The sequence below is a fragment of the Oncorhynchus clarkii genome, chromosome 2 (genome assembly GCF_045791955.1).
Source record: "Oncorhynchus clarkii lewisi isolate Uvic-CL-2024 chromosome 2, UVic_Ocla_1.0, whole genome shotgun sequence".
NCBI lineage: Eukaryota > Metazoa > Chordata > Actinopteri > Salmoniformes > Salmonidae > Oncorhynchus > Oncorhynchus clarkii.
The window spans coordinates 25,106,694-25,123,345 of NC_092148.1; the positions used below are offsets into that span (position 1 = coordinate 25,106,694).

General features: G+C 44.3%; 1 protein-coding gene across 8 annotated transcripts in view; it reads left to right on the forward strand.

Moving 5' to 3' along the window:
• LOC139364875 (chondroitin sulfate proteoglycan 5-like) overlaps positions 1-7,628 on the forward strand; it is a 33,014-nt gene extending 25,386 nt beyond the window's left edge. Inside the window, exons 4-7 of one of the 8 annotated variants that reach the window (XM_071102119.1) lie at positions 1,775-1,853; positions 3,988-4,044; positions 5,478-5,579; positions 6,771-6,856. In XM_071102119.1, coding sequence (XP_070958220.1) covers positions 1,775-1,853; positions 3,988-4,044; positions 5,478-5,564 — 223 coding nt within the window. In that variant the 3' untranslated portion in view covers positions 5,565-5,579; positions 6,771-6,856. Of the gene's footprint in view, positions 1-1,774; positions 1,932-3,987; positions 4,045-5,477; positions 5,580-6,770 lie in introns of all 8 variants that reach the window. The other 7 variants (XM_071102057.1, XM_071102066.1, XM_071102083.1 and 4 more) reach the window with 7 other exon arrangements.
• The last annotated feature ends 9,024 nt before the right edge of the window (positions 7,629-16,652 follow it).

Sequence of the window (16,652 nt, forward strand, 5' to 3'; positions counted from 1 at the left end):
GAGGACAGAGAGAGAGAGAGATGCAGGTAACGTCTTTGCAGAGAGGAGAGTGTGTGTTCTGGCTGAAGTGGCAGATTAAAACTTAGTTTTAGTCCTTTTTCCCCTGTACCACGGCTTAGAAACCACACATATCTCAATTATGGACATAAATAACACACCTACAATCCGTATCCAAGCCCTGCAGTATCCTCCTTTCAATTCAATTCAAGCTTACTTTGGAGATTTACAATACTAACATAATTAAAATAATTTGAATCAATATTGTCAACTGCTTTCTGTCTCCCTATTTATTTCTCTACTCCATCTCTCTAGCACACCCTCCCTCCTCATTACTTGAGCTTTGATTGGCCTGTCATATGAACTCATTAAATATAAATGTTGGAGCGGCATCTCAATCAGACAGTAGTAGGAAGTGCTGGGGCTGTACTGATGGGTCTAGTTCAGAAGATGTTTAACTATGGATATGATGAGGAGAGGGAGAGATGGAGAGATGGAGGTCGAGAAGAGACAGAGAAACTGAGAAACTCTTTCCAGCCAGCAGATGTTTCTGGAATAACACAAAATGACAAATGACTGTTTGGGAAGTCTGTTTTGGATATCAAGTTTCTCCAAGTCTTTAATTGGTTATACAAAGTGAATCACAGTGCTTCAATGGTAGGTCAATGGTGAGTCATTGTTGTCTGTTTTGAAAGTAACTTTCATTTTTGTTTTCAGTTGCAAAACAGTGTACCCCATTGAATGCAACCCAGGATTGGGTGTCAAAGTGGCCATAGCTGTAGTCTAGTTTTGATTCACAGCTGATTTGTTGCATCACAGAGGGTATCTGTCTGTCTGTCATCTGCAAACTGAAGTCTTACACTTGCACTATATTGTAACTAACGCTGCTCTCTCTTGCTTTTTCTCTCCCTCCTTCCTCCTCTCTCTACCTCCTTTACCCCACGTTTTCACATACTTTCCCCTCATCCTTGAATCCTGATTTTGCCCTCCCTATTCTCTCTTCATCTCTCTTTTTCTCTTCTCTCCTCCTCTCACTACATCCCTCTTTTTCCATTTCCCCCTCCCCATTGACACTCTCATTTTCCTCCACAATGTGACCCCTCCTACTTTCCTCCTCATTTAATCATCTTTTACCTGTTCTCCCTCCTCCCTTCCTCTCGTCTCTGGTCCCCTCCCTGTCCCCCTTCCCTGTCCTCCCTTCCTCTCGTCTCTGGTCCCCTCCCTGTCCCCCCCTCCCTGTCCTCCCTTCCTCTCGTCTCTGGTCCCCTCCCTGTCCTCCCTTCCTCTCGTCTCTGGTCCCCTCCCTGTCCCCCCCTCCCTGTCCTCCCTTCCTCTCGTCTCTGGTCCCCTCCCTGTCCTCCCTTCCTCTCGTCCCCTCCCTGTCCTCCCTTCCGCTCGTCTCTTGTCCCCTCCCTGTCCTCCCTTCCTCTCGTCTCTGGTCCCCTCCCTGTCCTCCCTCTCGTCTCTCGTCCCCTCCCTGTCCTCCCTTCCTCTCGTCTCTGGTCCCCTCCCTGTCCTCCCTTCCTCTCGTCCCCTCCCTGTCCTCCCTTCCTCTCGTCTCTGGGCCCCTCCCTGTCCTCCCTTCCTCTGGTCCCCTCCCTGTCCTCCCTTCCTCTGGTCCCCTCCCTGTCCTTACCTTCCTCTCGTCTCTGGTCCCCTCCCTGTCCTCCCTTCCTCTGGTCCCCTCCCTGTCCTACCTTCCTCTCGTCTCTGGTCCCCTCCCTGTCCTCCCTTCCTCTCGTCTCTGGTTCCCTCCCTGTCCTCCTCCTCTTCCCAGCAGTAAGTACCGGCCTCCATCGGAGCAGCACAATGATAATTTCTCCCTGTCCACCATCGCTGAGGGCTCCCACCCAAATGTAAGGAAACTGTGCGACACCCCTCCTAACGTCCCTCATGCCCGTGCTTTGGCTTACTATGATAACATTATCTGTCAGGTAACGTGGTTCTCGTCTCTCTCTCACCCTTTCCTTCCTTCCCTCCTCCGCATGGGCTTGAGTGTCACCTCTCCGGGGTTACGAGGCGGGGTGTTACAGTGGGGGCATTCTCTCTCGCTATGGGACAAGTTTACAGCCAGATAGGCAGGCAATACTGTTACCATGGCAACAGCGTGGCTGTAAAGTCTTTACTGTGTATTGCCTCATTGTCAGTTATTGGTTGATTTTTTTTGTTAGCTATTGATCGTACTTGAAGGTGACACACACACACGCATGTACACACACTGCAGATCAAATCAAATTGTATTGGTCACATACACATACACACGGTTAGCAGATGCTATTGTGTGTGTAGCGAAATGCTTCTAAATGTGAAAGATGGAGCAAGGAAATAAGTGTATCTTACCTATACACCTGCCTGACCCATTGGTGTGGTGTGGTCAGTTCTGTCCAGGCTAAGACTTGACCAAGAGAGAACTCCTATAGCCCTCACTGTTACCCCCTCCACCCCATCTATCCCTGATCTGCTCTCCCTTTAATCACCTGTGCATTGGTATGTCACTGCATGCCTGCTCTATCGCTCACATGGTGGCTCACATGGTGGCCCCCCCTGGTGGCCATGTCAGCCACTGCAGCAGCCTGTCCGTCGCTCTGCCTCCGCATCTCTGTCCGTCCGTTGCACTCATTTATCCTGACTTGGGCTGGATAGGTTGGAAAAGTGAAGAAGATCTCTTGATTGGTCGATAATAGGGCTTTGGGGGGGGCGGGGAATCTGGGGGCATGAAATGTATTTTGTTTATGGGGTTATTATCAGGTTGGTAGAGGATGGTGTGCGAGATGTGTGCAAGGTGGGCGGGGCTATTAAGTCAGGATAAACATCTGAGATGCAACGTCCCCCTGCTGCCTGTAGGTGGCGGGGGAGAGCATAGACCTAGCTGCACAACTAACGGAAGCATGGGGTAGCATAGCGCTAACATGGTTGTAGCAGCATGAGTAGAATTAGTGCTATGACATAAGATGTGGTGCCACATTCTCACGACTCATCAAATAGTTCTGGTCATCATACATGGTATAACCACAAGAAAATTGCTTCACTTAGATTTATTTTGCTCGTTTCTTTGTTTGTCTGTAGTTCGTTTATTTTGCGTTATTCTTCCTTCTGGGTAGTTGCGATAATGTTTCCGTAAATATAATATAGTGACAACTTGGGGGGCATCATATTGCAGTGCTTCATAACATCAGACAGTTAGCACAATCGCCTATCAGAACACTACTAACCGTAACCATAACCGCTACCCGATACCATCCACGACCAAATAAAACATCATACAACACCCCCATCTTCCAGACATCTTCTGATCTCTGAAACAGGAAATCTCTGCTCTTTGAGTCTCAACCTGGGTTTGCAGTTTACATCCACAGGTCCACAGTCAGTGTGTTTGTACATCTCTCTATTCATACGAGTCGATTTCAGAGCACCAGTACAGAGTATCTGGAGAAAAGGTCCATTAAAATACTATGTAGATTCATCTGCAGAGAACAGCCAACACCATAGAGACATACTTCTTACTAAAAAAGCTCCGAAAACATAAACTAATAATACCAATACCTCAAATCCCTCCGTCTAGTTCATGAACTAAAACCCTTGTGTTTCTATGTCAACACGTTACCCTCAGAAATATTTCATCCAACATTTACTATGGTAATGTCAAGGCCACAAAGCACCATAGTTACTGAGACAAATCCTTCGGTGTCCTTATATGGGCAAGACAGTCTCGACCTCTCAATGTGAGCTGGGAATATCAGATATCATCCTTAGGAAGTTCCCCTTAGTAGGTCTTCTCTCCCTGCTTTTTCATTCTCTCTCTCTACCGCCAACTCTCTTGGTTTCTATCCAACTACCTCTTTCTCTGTCACTCTCTGTTTTTCTCTCTCTCTCTCTCTGTCTCCCTCCCTCTCTCTCTTTATCACACTCTCTCTCTCGCTCTCTCTGTTTGAGGATGTTATGTATCTTTGAGGAGTATAACCCTCTCCTCCTGCCCCCCCCCCCCCCCAGAAAACCATGAGCAGATACACCTGGGAGTGTAAGACCAAAGAGGAGCCCGACAGTGAGGTAAGATAAACCCCCTCAGATGGCCCGCCCCCTCTCCCTTAAACGGCTCTCATTGTACTGTGACCCTGTCAGTCACCCTCTCTCAACTCAACGGACCAATCCACAGTCCTAAACTTGGCTATTCAGAACCTAGTGCTGTTACTCCTAAGTGCTGATCTAAAGTCCGTTTATAAATTAAGTTAGCCATTATCCGGAAATGATCCATTAAGGGGTTCGAGTAAATGCTGATTTTAGACATGATCCATATCTTTACATATTGTGGGCTCTTAAAATAACAACTACGAAATAAACATAATTTAAAATATGAAATGTACACTTTTATCTAGGTTAAATGGCACAGAGATAAACATTGTAGCAGTACACTGTTGTCCTTGTAGGGTCCTTCAGAAAGGGGATATCGACCCTTCCCACATGAGTTCTTAGCAGAAGAGAAAACACTGCAGTAGACTGAAACCAGAGGAATCTCGCTAGACAGAAACTCTCTCTTCAGATAAACACACGGTCAGAAACGGTACACACTCCAACATGTATAAAAACACTATAATATATGCAGAAACACAGATAATACAACTAGAGAGTGAAATATTGTTGGAGGGAGAATAGTTTCTCTATTTTCAGCATTACATGGACCGAGTACAGTGGATTGTATCCGTTTACCCTTAATCTCCTATCAACATTAATACTTGTCCTTTTATGGACCATGCTGATTTACAGCATGTATTGAACTTTGGCTTGTGTCAATTCCATTCTAACTCAGTCAATTGACAAAATGATAATGAGGATAAGTAAAAGTCTAAATTTAGAGTAATTAATACATGTGTATGTTCTCTGTATTGATTGAATTAATATTAAATTGATGAAGTGATTATGGAAGGGTTAGACTGATACATAGTGACATGTGTTCATAACACTGCCAGACCTGTGGAATAAAGGCCGGGATGTATAGTATCGGTGTCCCTATTGTCCAGTCCTGCCCCGTAGGCTGTGCTTTGCTGTGCTGTGCTGAGCCATACTGTACTGTGCCATGCCAGTGAAGAGCATTGAGGCTCTCTATCTGTAACAAATCGTTTGACTCAGTCCTGTCCCACCCTCTTCGTGTCCTTCCTCCACGACGCACACACAGATACACACACACGTTTTATATCATGCACACAAAGATGCAGATCCAGACACACTCACATCAACTCTGGACACACACACACACACACACACACACACACACACACACACACACACACACACACACACACACACACACACACACACACACACACACACACACACAAAGAAGGAAGGATACAAAGATCTGTCCATGTTTCATCTTCATCTCAACACCCCGTATATCTCTGTTCCAAAAACTCCCCACAAAGTCCCTCTCACCCTCGTTCCCCAATACAATGGAAAACAACAGCAAACAACAACACATTTTCCAGTTTCACGCTGACGGAAGGAAAGATGGCCCCTATCCTGTAACCATGGAAGTGACGTATCCCCACGTCCTGCCCGAAGTTACTATCTAGGCCATCAGCCAATGGGTAAATGCTCTCGCCACCCCTTTTGTGTGCCATTGAATAACAAGCATTCAGCTCTGTTTCGTAATGGCACAGCCCTCAGGGTCTGCAGTGTGTGTGCGTGCGTGTGCGCGTGCCTGTGTGTGCGCTTGCGTGTGTATGTGTGTGTGTGCGTGCGTGCTCATGTGTGTATATGCGCGTGTTTGTATGTATGTGTGTATGCATGCGTGTGTCTGTCAGTCAGCCTGAGCACAGACAGACACTTCTACCTCAACACAGCAGGGTCGATGAAGCTATGCAATATTAATGAGGATAACAGGCTGGGAAAAACAGATTCAAATGAATGCCAATCCATTCTTGTTCTTGACCTTAATTAAATGCAGCCAAAAGCATGAATTGAAGTGAAACAGAGTTGTCTCTTAATGCATTGTTTTTCCAGCTCCAGCTGTACTGTAGGTATGTATGAAGGTGGTTCCACAGACAATGTGTTTAATGCCAATGGGGGCACAGCTCATTGTGTTTTAATTGGGACAGTAGCGAGGTGAAGGGGGCTGGATGAGTGATGGGGGGGAGGTTCTTGCATGTGGATATGCATGCGCTTCCTGGTTGGCCTGGATGGGGTGCTTGTTGGTGGGTTATGAAGGGTGGGAGGGAGTCACTCATACAGTTCTCCAATCACCTCAATGTCCCTTCAACCAAAACAAATGTGCAAAGTGAGCATGATGCTGAAACAATTGGTTAGCCACTGTGCAATGTTTTTTTTTAAAACAGTTAGCTTCCTCGCAGCTCTCTTCCATTGACGGATAGTCAGGTAGTGTGAGGATAATATGGGATTTTGGGATATTTATATCCAAACAATATATTAAATCGGAGTAAAGCGAGGGATGGAGGGGAGAGGGGTGGTAAGAGGTGGAGTTAGAGGCTCAAATATCTTGAGATGTTAAGGTGATATTTCAGATATTCTCATCTCTTTAAGGGGAATGACTTTATGCAATAGCAGTGGTCTGTCTATAAGGGGCTATAAATTGATATTTTCAGAGGTTGAAGGCCATCTATTGGCTAATGCTGTGACGGTCCCTATGACAGGATGCAACAAAAGACCACATGGGAGACTAGAAGAAGGGTTTGGTTTATAACAGTTTTGGGTGGTCTGACTGGGTGGGCCTAACCGTGTTTTCTCCTCCCTCCGTCCATCTGTCCGTCCATCCCTGGCAGGATGATCCTAATGCCCAGAACAAGCTGGAGGACCCCGTGAAGGCCCCGGTGCCCAAGGAGGATGACTCCCTGAACATCCACAACTCCCTGACCCCCAAACACGAGAACCACAAGGTACTGGGCGAGGAGAACTCCTCTGAGGTAAACTCACTGCAGAACAACATGATGTAGAAGCCTGGGTTGGGATGAGAGCTCCAGTCCTGCTCTCTATCCCAGCCACCACGCCTACAACTGCTACCACCAGCCAACCACCGTCTACAACACGGCAACACTGCCACCAAGCGGCCCACGCCGCTGGAAAAAAAAACAAAAAACGCACCACCCCAGCTGAAACTCCTCCCCGACCTGCCACCGCCTATAGCGACCCCTTACGCCCAATCACGCTCCCCCGCCTCGCTGCCCTGCCCCTTCGTTGCTGTCACTCTGCTCCCCCTTACCCCCTGCCCGCACGCACATACACACACCAGAAAACACAAACAGACACACCAAAACACACAAACACACATATGTACAAACACACACTCACATATACACTCATAATTCCCCTGCCTGCATTGGTGTATTTTGTAAAAATAAAAAAATCATATGGAGTTTAAAAAAAGAAGTTAAACATTGTAAAAAATATAAAAGTTACTGAGAGGTTTTGATGTTTGTCTGACTAATTAAGTGAGTATGTATAAATATATGGAAAAAATGCTTGGATTGATATAAAAGAAACAACACAATGTGTCTTCGTTTTCATTGATGTGATTTCTAATCCTTTGATGTACTTGTTTTATTTTGTACTTTTTTGGGAATACAGACTTCAAAACAGAGAACAAAATCTAACAATTGTTGAAATAAACCTTTTTAACATGACACCTTTGTCCCTGTGTTTTCCTGAACAAGACTGTCCCTTTCCCTCTCAAACTCTTGCATGGCTTATTACAGCTTGGTAGCTCCTTGGGTTGCACTCTCTCTCTCTCTCTCTCTCTCTCTCTCTCACTCACTCACTCACTCACTCACTCACTCACTCACTCACTCACTCACTCACTCACTCACTCACTCACTCACTCACTCACTCACTCACTCTCTCACTCTCTCACTCACTCACTCACTCTCTCACTCTCTCACTCTCTCACTCTCTCACACACACACACACACACACACACACACACACACACACACACACACACACACACACACACACTACCTGCAGCTTGCATGGATCCTGTAGTTTGCTTTCTCACAAAACTGCAGCTGAAACACACAAAACAAAAACTCTTCTCTCACCACTCATGTCAGAAAGAGCCTTATTCAGAAGGCCAAACACACACATAACTCTCTTTTTTTCTTACACACGCGCACACACACACCCACCCACCCTCTGTTACATTCCCCGTTCACACATCATTTTTCATACCTTCCCTGCATTCTCAATGAATCTCGAAGAAGGCCTCTCCGATGCGATGCCTTTGTCGGAGTGATCATTGAGAGAGTTCTAGACTGATTGGACAGAGTCTGGTATTGTAGGGCCCTTCTTAAGCTGTGGGGCCTTTGGTTGGGTGGATGGGGGATGGAGGGCCCCTTTCCCATCAATAGCGACAGAAATATTCAAACTACTACAGAGGAAAAGTTTGGCTATGGGAATGAACAGCAGGCAAGCAGCTACAACAGCAATTGACACATTTTCTCTCTCTCCCCTAGTCTCTGTTATGTTGCGGGTATGCAAGACAACACATAGCACTCATGGTTCAAAGGAGAAAACCTAACGGCTTCGCACAAACACACACACTCACACTCTGAAGAATATGTAAAGCTGAAACATTTGTGTGTCCTTGGGATGGACAGAGAATATAAAATCAATCAGCCTGCATGAGCTATAGCTAAGCAACTTGCTCCTCAATTGTGCCTGGGTTCCAGCCTTGGTGTGAGACCAATCAGTAGAAAGTGGTACTTCCTAAGTAAGAGCTTGACGTCCGTTACATTAAGGATTGTTCTTTGGCATTTTAGCAGACCGAAGAACTCTCCAATGAATCTGTTATGTTTCTACCCTCATCTCTTTAATATTCCACTTTATCTCCAATCAACACCAATGACACTTGAGGACTCAACCAGAAAGCCTCCCTTCCCTGGGGGCCACTCTGGGTTTGACTGTGTGTGTGTTTCTGTGTGTGTGTGTGTATGTGTGTGTGTGTGTGTTCAGGCTTGTCTCTGGGAAGAGAGAGCACAGTGTTCATCACACCACAGGACAAGAGGTGATGGTGTGGTTGAGAGAGCTGGGCACTGAGATAGATGTCTATCACTATTCCTCTAAAACCCGGTCACCCTTTCTAAATATATTTTCATACAACCCCCCACCCCTCCCTCTTTCCGTTTTGCTCCTTTTTGTTCTTTCTATATCTCTTTCTGGCATCAACCTCTCCCCCTCTCTTTCTGGCTTATTCCCACTCTCTAGATTTCTCCTCACATCGTTCCACCAGTCCTCTCTCTCCTCTATCTCTCTCCTATCGCTCCTCTCCTCCCTGTTGCTGGAGGGTCTTTACAAATGCAGCCTCAGACAGAGGGGGCACCGTTGCCATGGAAACCAATTATGTCGCTACGGTCCAAGCTTGAGAGGACCTCTATTCCTTTCTTTCTTTCTTACACACACACACACACACACACACACAACAGCCAGCCTGTATCGCGTTGTACTGAAAATGATGTATCAGAATGCATTATGCAGATTTAATGTCATCTAAGGAAAACATGAAATGTTGATGTTAAATACACTCTGATTCCACATAACCCTCTTACATTACTCCCTCTCTCTCTTTAGCTGACCTAAATACCACTTTCTGTTCTTATAGCGCTTTTACAATGTTCTGACAATGAATGCACTCCTGCTCACCTTTACCAAATAATTTATCTGGAGAGGAGAGAGGAAGGGCACACTTCAGGTAAGGAGAGAGGGGCAGGGGGTGAAGAGAGGGCACAAATAGGGCGTGTCAAGATTTTTCTCTGCCTCCCAAAGCCTGCTGGGATGTTGGATTCATCCGCACACTGTCATTGGCTGAGGATGTGGTGGAACGATGGTGTGTGAATTCCACAGGGAGCCTCAGGATTGGCCAACGCAAACACATATATGCACAGACAAGCATGCACGCCCGCACACGCACTCACTCACGCACGCACGCACACACACACTTGCAGAAAAGCTCACAAAGCAGCTTGGGAAGCAAGTGTTGAAACTTAAAGGCAGGGTGCGGGTGAGTTATGTCTGATTGAACAATTTTGCCATTACTCTGGTTCATTAATGAGGACGTCTGGAATGCAGACGATCATCAGAGAAGCCTTTCTGATGGAAATGTGCCCATACGTTACCACACTGAGGCCAATCCTACTCCCCCTTTTCCCCGAAGAAAGGAGGGAGGGGAAAAAGATAATATGATTGGCCTTTGGCCTTTCTCTGATGTGTTATCCTGTGTGGATCAGTGTACGGCTGGAATGGAGGTTACGGGTAGAAGGAAAGGGTAGCTGTTAAGAGCAAATGAGGGATACAAAGTATATTGAAAGCAGGTGCTTCCACACAGGTATGGTTCCTGAGTTAATTAAGCAATTCACATCCAATCATGCTTAGCGTTATATATAAAACCCAATATGGGAGATTCTGTAGCGGCGCCTGAGACAATGTTTTCCTCCACCATCAATAAAACACAAAATTATGGAATTTCTTGTGGAAGAATGGTGTCACATCCTTCCAATAGAGTTCCAGACGTTTGTGGAATCTAAGCCAAGGTGCATTGAAGCTGTTCTGGCTCGTGGTGGCCCAATGCCCTATTAAGAAACTTTATGTTGGCGTTTCATTTCTGTAGAAAACCGTTTTAGGTATAAGTAACCACACAGATGTGTGTCTATGTGTAGGGTGGGATACATTACTTTCTAAATGTAATCTGTTACAGTTACCAGTTACCTCCTGTCCAAAATTGTAATCAGTAACATAACGTTTGGATTACCCAAACTCAATAACATAAATCGGATTACTTTCAGTTACTTTTGGATTACTTTCCCCTTAAGAGGCATTAGAAGAGACAAAAAGTATCCATCAAACACATTTTAGTGTGTTATAGTGGTCTCTGATTTGTGGTCAGACTCGCTCAGGTGGAACAAACTTAAACTTTCACCTTTTTTCAAGGCTTAATTGAATGTAATTGAGTAAACAGAAAGGTGTCATAATGTATTTGTTTTGCATCCTTTCTGATTTAAAAGCAATCCAAGAAGTAATCATCTAGTTTAAAAATATATATCTGTAATCTGAGTGGAATATATTTCTTGTAACGTAACTGATTACAGTTACAGTTTTTATTTAATGAGATTACATGTACTGATTGCATGTAATCAGTTCCTCCCCAACCCTGTACTGTATGTGTGTGTGCGTGTGTATGTGCGTATGTGTGCGTGCGTGTGTTCTTACAGGGCGAGGTGACCATCGAGATGGAGCTCTACCGTCCCAAAAACGCCAAGCCAAGGCCCCCCTGCAGTCCCCTGATCCACTATGATGTGTACCTCTACAAGGTGCCCAAAGCACCTGTTGTCAACCGGATAGGGGCCAGGCCCAGGGGTAAGGTACTGAGGTGGGAGGATGACATGTACCCCCCTTCGCAACCCTGTCCTATGTACAGCCCCCTTAGTACACGGTCCTTACCGACCATCGACCCCAGTGGTTGTAGGACACGACCACGGACAGCCAAGGTGTGCACTCCCTAAGCCCAGGGTCAAACATCGCCACACCTCTATCACTGTACAGGACTATACTGACATACAGTATACATGCTAAAACAGAGTGTTGCAATGTACTGGAACTGGAGGCTGAAAGAATGTACTGACAAACAATGAAATAATACTCATGTGGACAGAGTCATACTGAACTTTTTATCCATCGTCAGTGGGTTGTTGGCGAGTTGCAAAACATAAAAGGTGGATTCTTCCATAACAGTGCAGCTGAAATATTCATCAAAAACCCTGGTCTGTATTTCAATAATCCAAAATGGCTTTCTTTTCTCTTCTCCTTCATCTATTGCGCTGATCTGGGAGAGTAAGCCATTTCAGACTATTTAGGTTACTGGTCGCCGTGATTTCATACTACCTCACATCATCTGGTGGATACTATAGTTAGTTACGTAACAGTGGCTGTAAATGCGCGGCAAACTTGAACACTGGCAAATGAATGTGACCCAACTCAAGTGTGTAGTCTCAGACACAATGAGGATACTTGATTTTAAAACAAACAGTCACTCGAGCAGCTACCATTGAACATTCTAAAAGGACAAAAATCTTATTTCACCATGGATATATTGAACACATACAGTGCATTTGGAAAGTATTCAGACCCCTTGACTTTTTCCACATTTTGTTGTTACAGCCTTATTCAAAAATGGATTAAAAAAAATAAAAATTCCCTCATCCATCTACACACAATACCCCATAATGACAAAGCGAAAATAGGTTTTTAGAAATGTTTGCCAATTTCTTAATTATAAATAAACTGAAATACCTTATTTACATAAGTATTCAGACCCTTTGCTATGAGACTCTAAATAAATTGAGCTCAGGTGCATCCTGTTTCCATTGATCATCCAAAAACCGAGCCATGAGTTCGAAGGAATTGTCCGTAGAGCTCCGAGACAGGATTGTGTCGAGGCACAGATCTGGGGAAGGGTACCAAAAAATGTCTGCAGCATTAAAGGTCCCCAAGAACACAGTGGCCTCCATCATTCTTAAATGGAAGAAGTTTGGAACCAATAAGATTCTAACTTATATCTGGCCGCCCAACCTAACTGAGTAATCGGGGGAGAAGGACCTTGGTTAGGGAGGTGAACAAGAACCCGATGGTCACTCTGACAGAGCTCCAGAGTTCATCTGTGGAGAAGGGAGAATCTTCCAGAAGGACAACCATCTCTACCGCACTCCACCAATCAGGCCTTTATTGGAGAGTGGCCAGATGGAAACCCCTCCTCAGTAAAAGGCACATAACAGTCCGCTTGGAGTTTGCCAAAAGTCACCTAAAGGACTCTCAGACCATGAGAAACAAGTCTGGTCTGATGAAACCAAGATTGAACTATTTGGCCTGAATGCCAGGAGGAAACCTGGCACCGTCCCTACGGTGAATCACGGTGGTGGCAGCAACACGCTGAGGACGTTTTTCAGTGACAGGGACTGGGAGAATAGTCAGGATTGAGGAAAAGATGCACGGAGCAAAGTACAGAGAAATTCTTGATGAAAACCTGCTCCAGAACGCTCAGGAACAGGACAACGACCCTAGGCACACAGCCAAGACAATGCAGGGGTGGCTTCGAGACAAGTCTCTGAATGTCCTTGAGTGGCCCAGACAGAGCCATGGCTTGAACCCGATTTAACATCTCTGGAGAGACCTAAAAATAGCTGTGCAGCAATGCTCCCATCCAACCTGACAGAACTTGAAATCTGCAGAAAAGAAATGGGAGAAACTCCCCAAATACAAGTGTGCCATGCTTGTAGCGTCATACCCAAGAAGACTCCAGGCTGTAATCGCTGCTAAAGGTGCTTCAACAAAGTACTGAGTAAAGGGTCTGAATACTTATGCAAATATGAATTTCAGTTTTAAAATTTTTTTACATGTCCAAAATTTTATAAAAACCTGTTTTTGCTTTGTCATTGTGTGTAGATTGATGACGAACATTAAAAAAATATATATTTTAGAATAAGGCTGTAACGTAACAAAATGTGGAAAAAGTAAAGGGGTCTGAATTATTTTCGAATGCACTATAATAACTGTGAAATTATACTCAATGCTTATATTTTTATGATATAAACAAAATAATTGTTTCTATACAATAAAGTAAAACAATTTCTCTGTTAACATGAACTGTTTCTTGTGGGTTTCTGTGTGGCTATCTAAAGATTACTTTTCTATTCATAACCCCAGAACGAAGACATACGGCATGGGAAGCATATGGAGCAGGGGATCACAGTTTCACTGCTTCTTTCAGTCTGTACTTGTGTCATCAAGCCCCAGTGGCCTAATGGATAAGGCACTTTCTTTCTAAGCCATGGATTGTGGGTTTGGGTCAATCTTAGTGGTTTGTAGCTGATTGGCGCAGAGGAATCGCACTGGGCCCATAACCCAGAGGTCGATGGATCGAAACCTTCCTCAGTTGTCTTTTAGACAAAAAAAAACAAAAAACAGCATTTCATGGGTGGATCTTCCATGCTGACATTCCCACAAGCTTCTTACATCTGAGTGAGTTCAAATAATAGGTTTTGTACGATCTAGATTTACAGAACTCAGCCTCCCCAGGCTCAGAGGGTATACAACAAAGCAAGATCAGTTAGTCAACTACTGTACCTTGCATAAATATTACTAACTTTATATTTTTTAAATTGGCATGATGTAGTTGAGTCTACAACCAAAAACACATATCTAAGTTGATTTTTCTTAATGAATAAGAAAATGTGTGGTTATTTCTGGTTGTTTATCTTTAGCTAGCTAGCTAACCCATTGATGCTGCTTTGTAGTATACCCCCCTCCCTCCAAACACACAACCAGAGATTGATTGGAGACAGCTTGTGTCAATTACTGAACATTTCCTAGAATTTTCTATATGCAGCGACATATGTGGCCATATGTGTAGAATTGCAGGAGATTAGCTTTAAAACAGCAACATTTTCTCTCAGCCTCATGGACAAATGTTAGAATCGCATGAGATTATTTATAAAACTGCACGCCACTGGAGATAATCTGCATCAGTTTTTAGAGATTTTTTTTTGCATTCATGTAATCTAAACAAGCACATAAAGGCTTCATAAATCACAAAGGTCATGTTAATGGACTGATATATATACATTTATAAGATCTCCTAAACCTGTGTTAACCTCATACCTTATTTTCAGCGTTTATCCCAAAACCCATTTTTTTTACGCATGAATTTCCCCCATAGGAATGGCTGAACAAACCAGAGGTACGGCGGGTTGTTAGAATAACAAGCACCATGAGCGCTTTAGTCCCGAACTTATTACGGTAATTTAGGTGCCACGTTTATGGTCATATTGTAGCAGTGTGTAGGAGGGAGATTCCTAGATGTGAGAAGTGTACAGGAGGGCATGAGACAAAGAAATGTGTAGTTACAGCCTGGTTTCATAGACTAGACAAAACATAGTAACTGAAAATATGCAACACTCAAATGAGTATGATATGTTTTGTAGGTTTCATAAGACATATTGTTACTTAAGGCAAAATTTAAACTAGGATGGGTGGGTGTATAACGCAAACGTCGAGCAACCCAAAGGTCTTATCACGGACAACTTTAGCATTTTAGCAACTTACTACTTTTTAGCGACTTTGCAACTACTTAGCATGTTATCTAACCCTTCCACAAACCCTAACCATTTTACCTAACCCTTCCCTTAAAGAAGAAGAGCAAAAAGTGTAAGTAGAGTGAGCTGAAGACAGGAGGCGAAATGGAAGTGAATGAGGTCGAAGTATCGGAGGTGGTAGGTGTGGTGAAGTTCTCGGAGCCGAGCCTTGCACCGAGGGTCAGGATAAAGATGAGTCTGTGACATTAGGAGTGAAGTTTTTGGAAAAATTAGACCCTTGCCTTTTGGCTGATCCATTTGTGGTTTCAGGGTGGGTGAAAACAGAGTTGGGTGCTGTTGAATCGGCGAGGGTAACCAGAAGTGGTCTTGTGATAATTGTTTGTATTTCTGCTGGTCAGAGGAAGAAGGCGCTCCGCGTTTAACGAAATGGGAGCAAGACATTTGAATTGTTTTGCTCTCAAGCAAAGGACGTCATTGAAAATAGTGATTACTGGGGTAGCAGTAAATGTAAAAGTTGACCAACTGAAGGGGGAGATTGACGGTGTTTGTGATGCTCGTCGTTTGGTACGACGCAGACAGGGTGGCTTGAGTGGCAACACAGAAGTGTCATTGTCTGTTCTTTTGAGTTTTGATGTTGAGTCTTTGCCCGACAAAGTGATGTTTGGATATATAAGTTATCCTGTATGAGCTTTTGTGCCGAATACATTATGTTGTTACATTTGTCAAGTTTATGGGCATGTGGCAGCAGTATGTATGAGGGAGGTTCCTAGGTGTGAGAAGTGTGCAGAAGGGCATGAGACAAAGGAATGTGTAGCATTGGGGAAAGTAGTGGTATGTGTTAATTGTATGGGTGCCCATGGGGCTGGGGATTAGAAATGTCCCGTGCGAGAGAGGCAGGTTGAGTTTTACAGGGTTAGAGTAGTGCAGAAGTTGTCATATGCTGAGGCAGTGAAGAAAGGAGAGGAAGATGGGTTGGGGTGGGAGGGATCCTGAGAGGAGTGGTGTGAGTAGTAGATCTGTACCAGTACAGAAGGATAGGCCAACAAATTATATATGTTTCAGTAAGATTGGATTTTTAGCATTTATAGCAATGGTTATAAACTGTACTGCAGGGATGGAATGTAAGTTGCAGAAAATGGAGGTTGTGGTGGCAGCTGCAGAGGTATTTGGGTGTGCGAGACTTGACATCAGAAGAGTTACAGGGTGTGTTAAGTGGTGGTGTCCCATCCTTTCAGGTTGTTGGCCTGAGGTAGGACTAAATAGATTTAAATAGTAGAGTAGAGGGATTTTTTGGTGAGTGTAGTGTTAGATGGTAAGGTATTTGTTTAAGGGAGTTGTACTCCAGTCTAGTAGGTGGCGGTAATGCAACATTTATCGGATGCCAACCGCCGTTAAACCTCATCAAGGAAGAAGTCGAAACGCTTTTCACATGCTCAGATTGTCCCTCCTCTTCGTGCAGTAGAAACTACGATCTTGCACCCATGCTACTTTTTCACAACAAACATTCGGAAAATGAAATGGCTATGACTGTGGAATTGTTTTAAACAATGTGGTTATTATTGACATAAA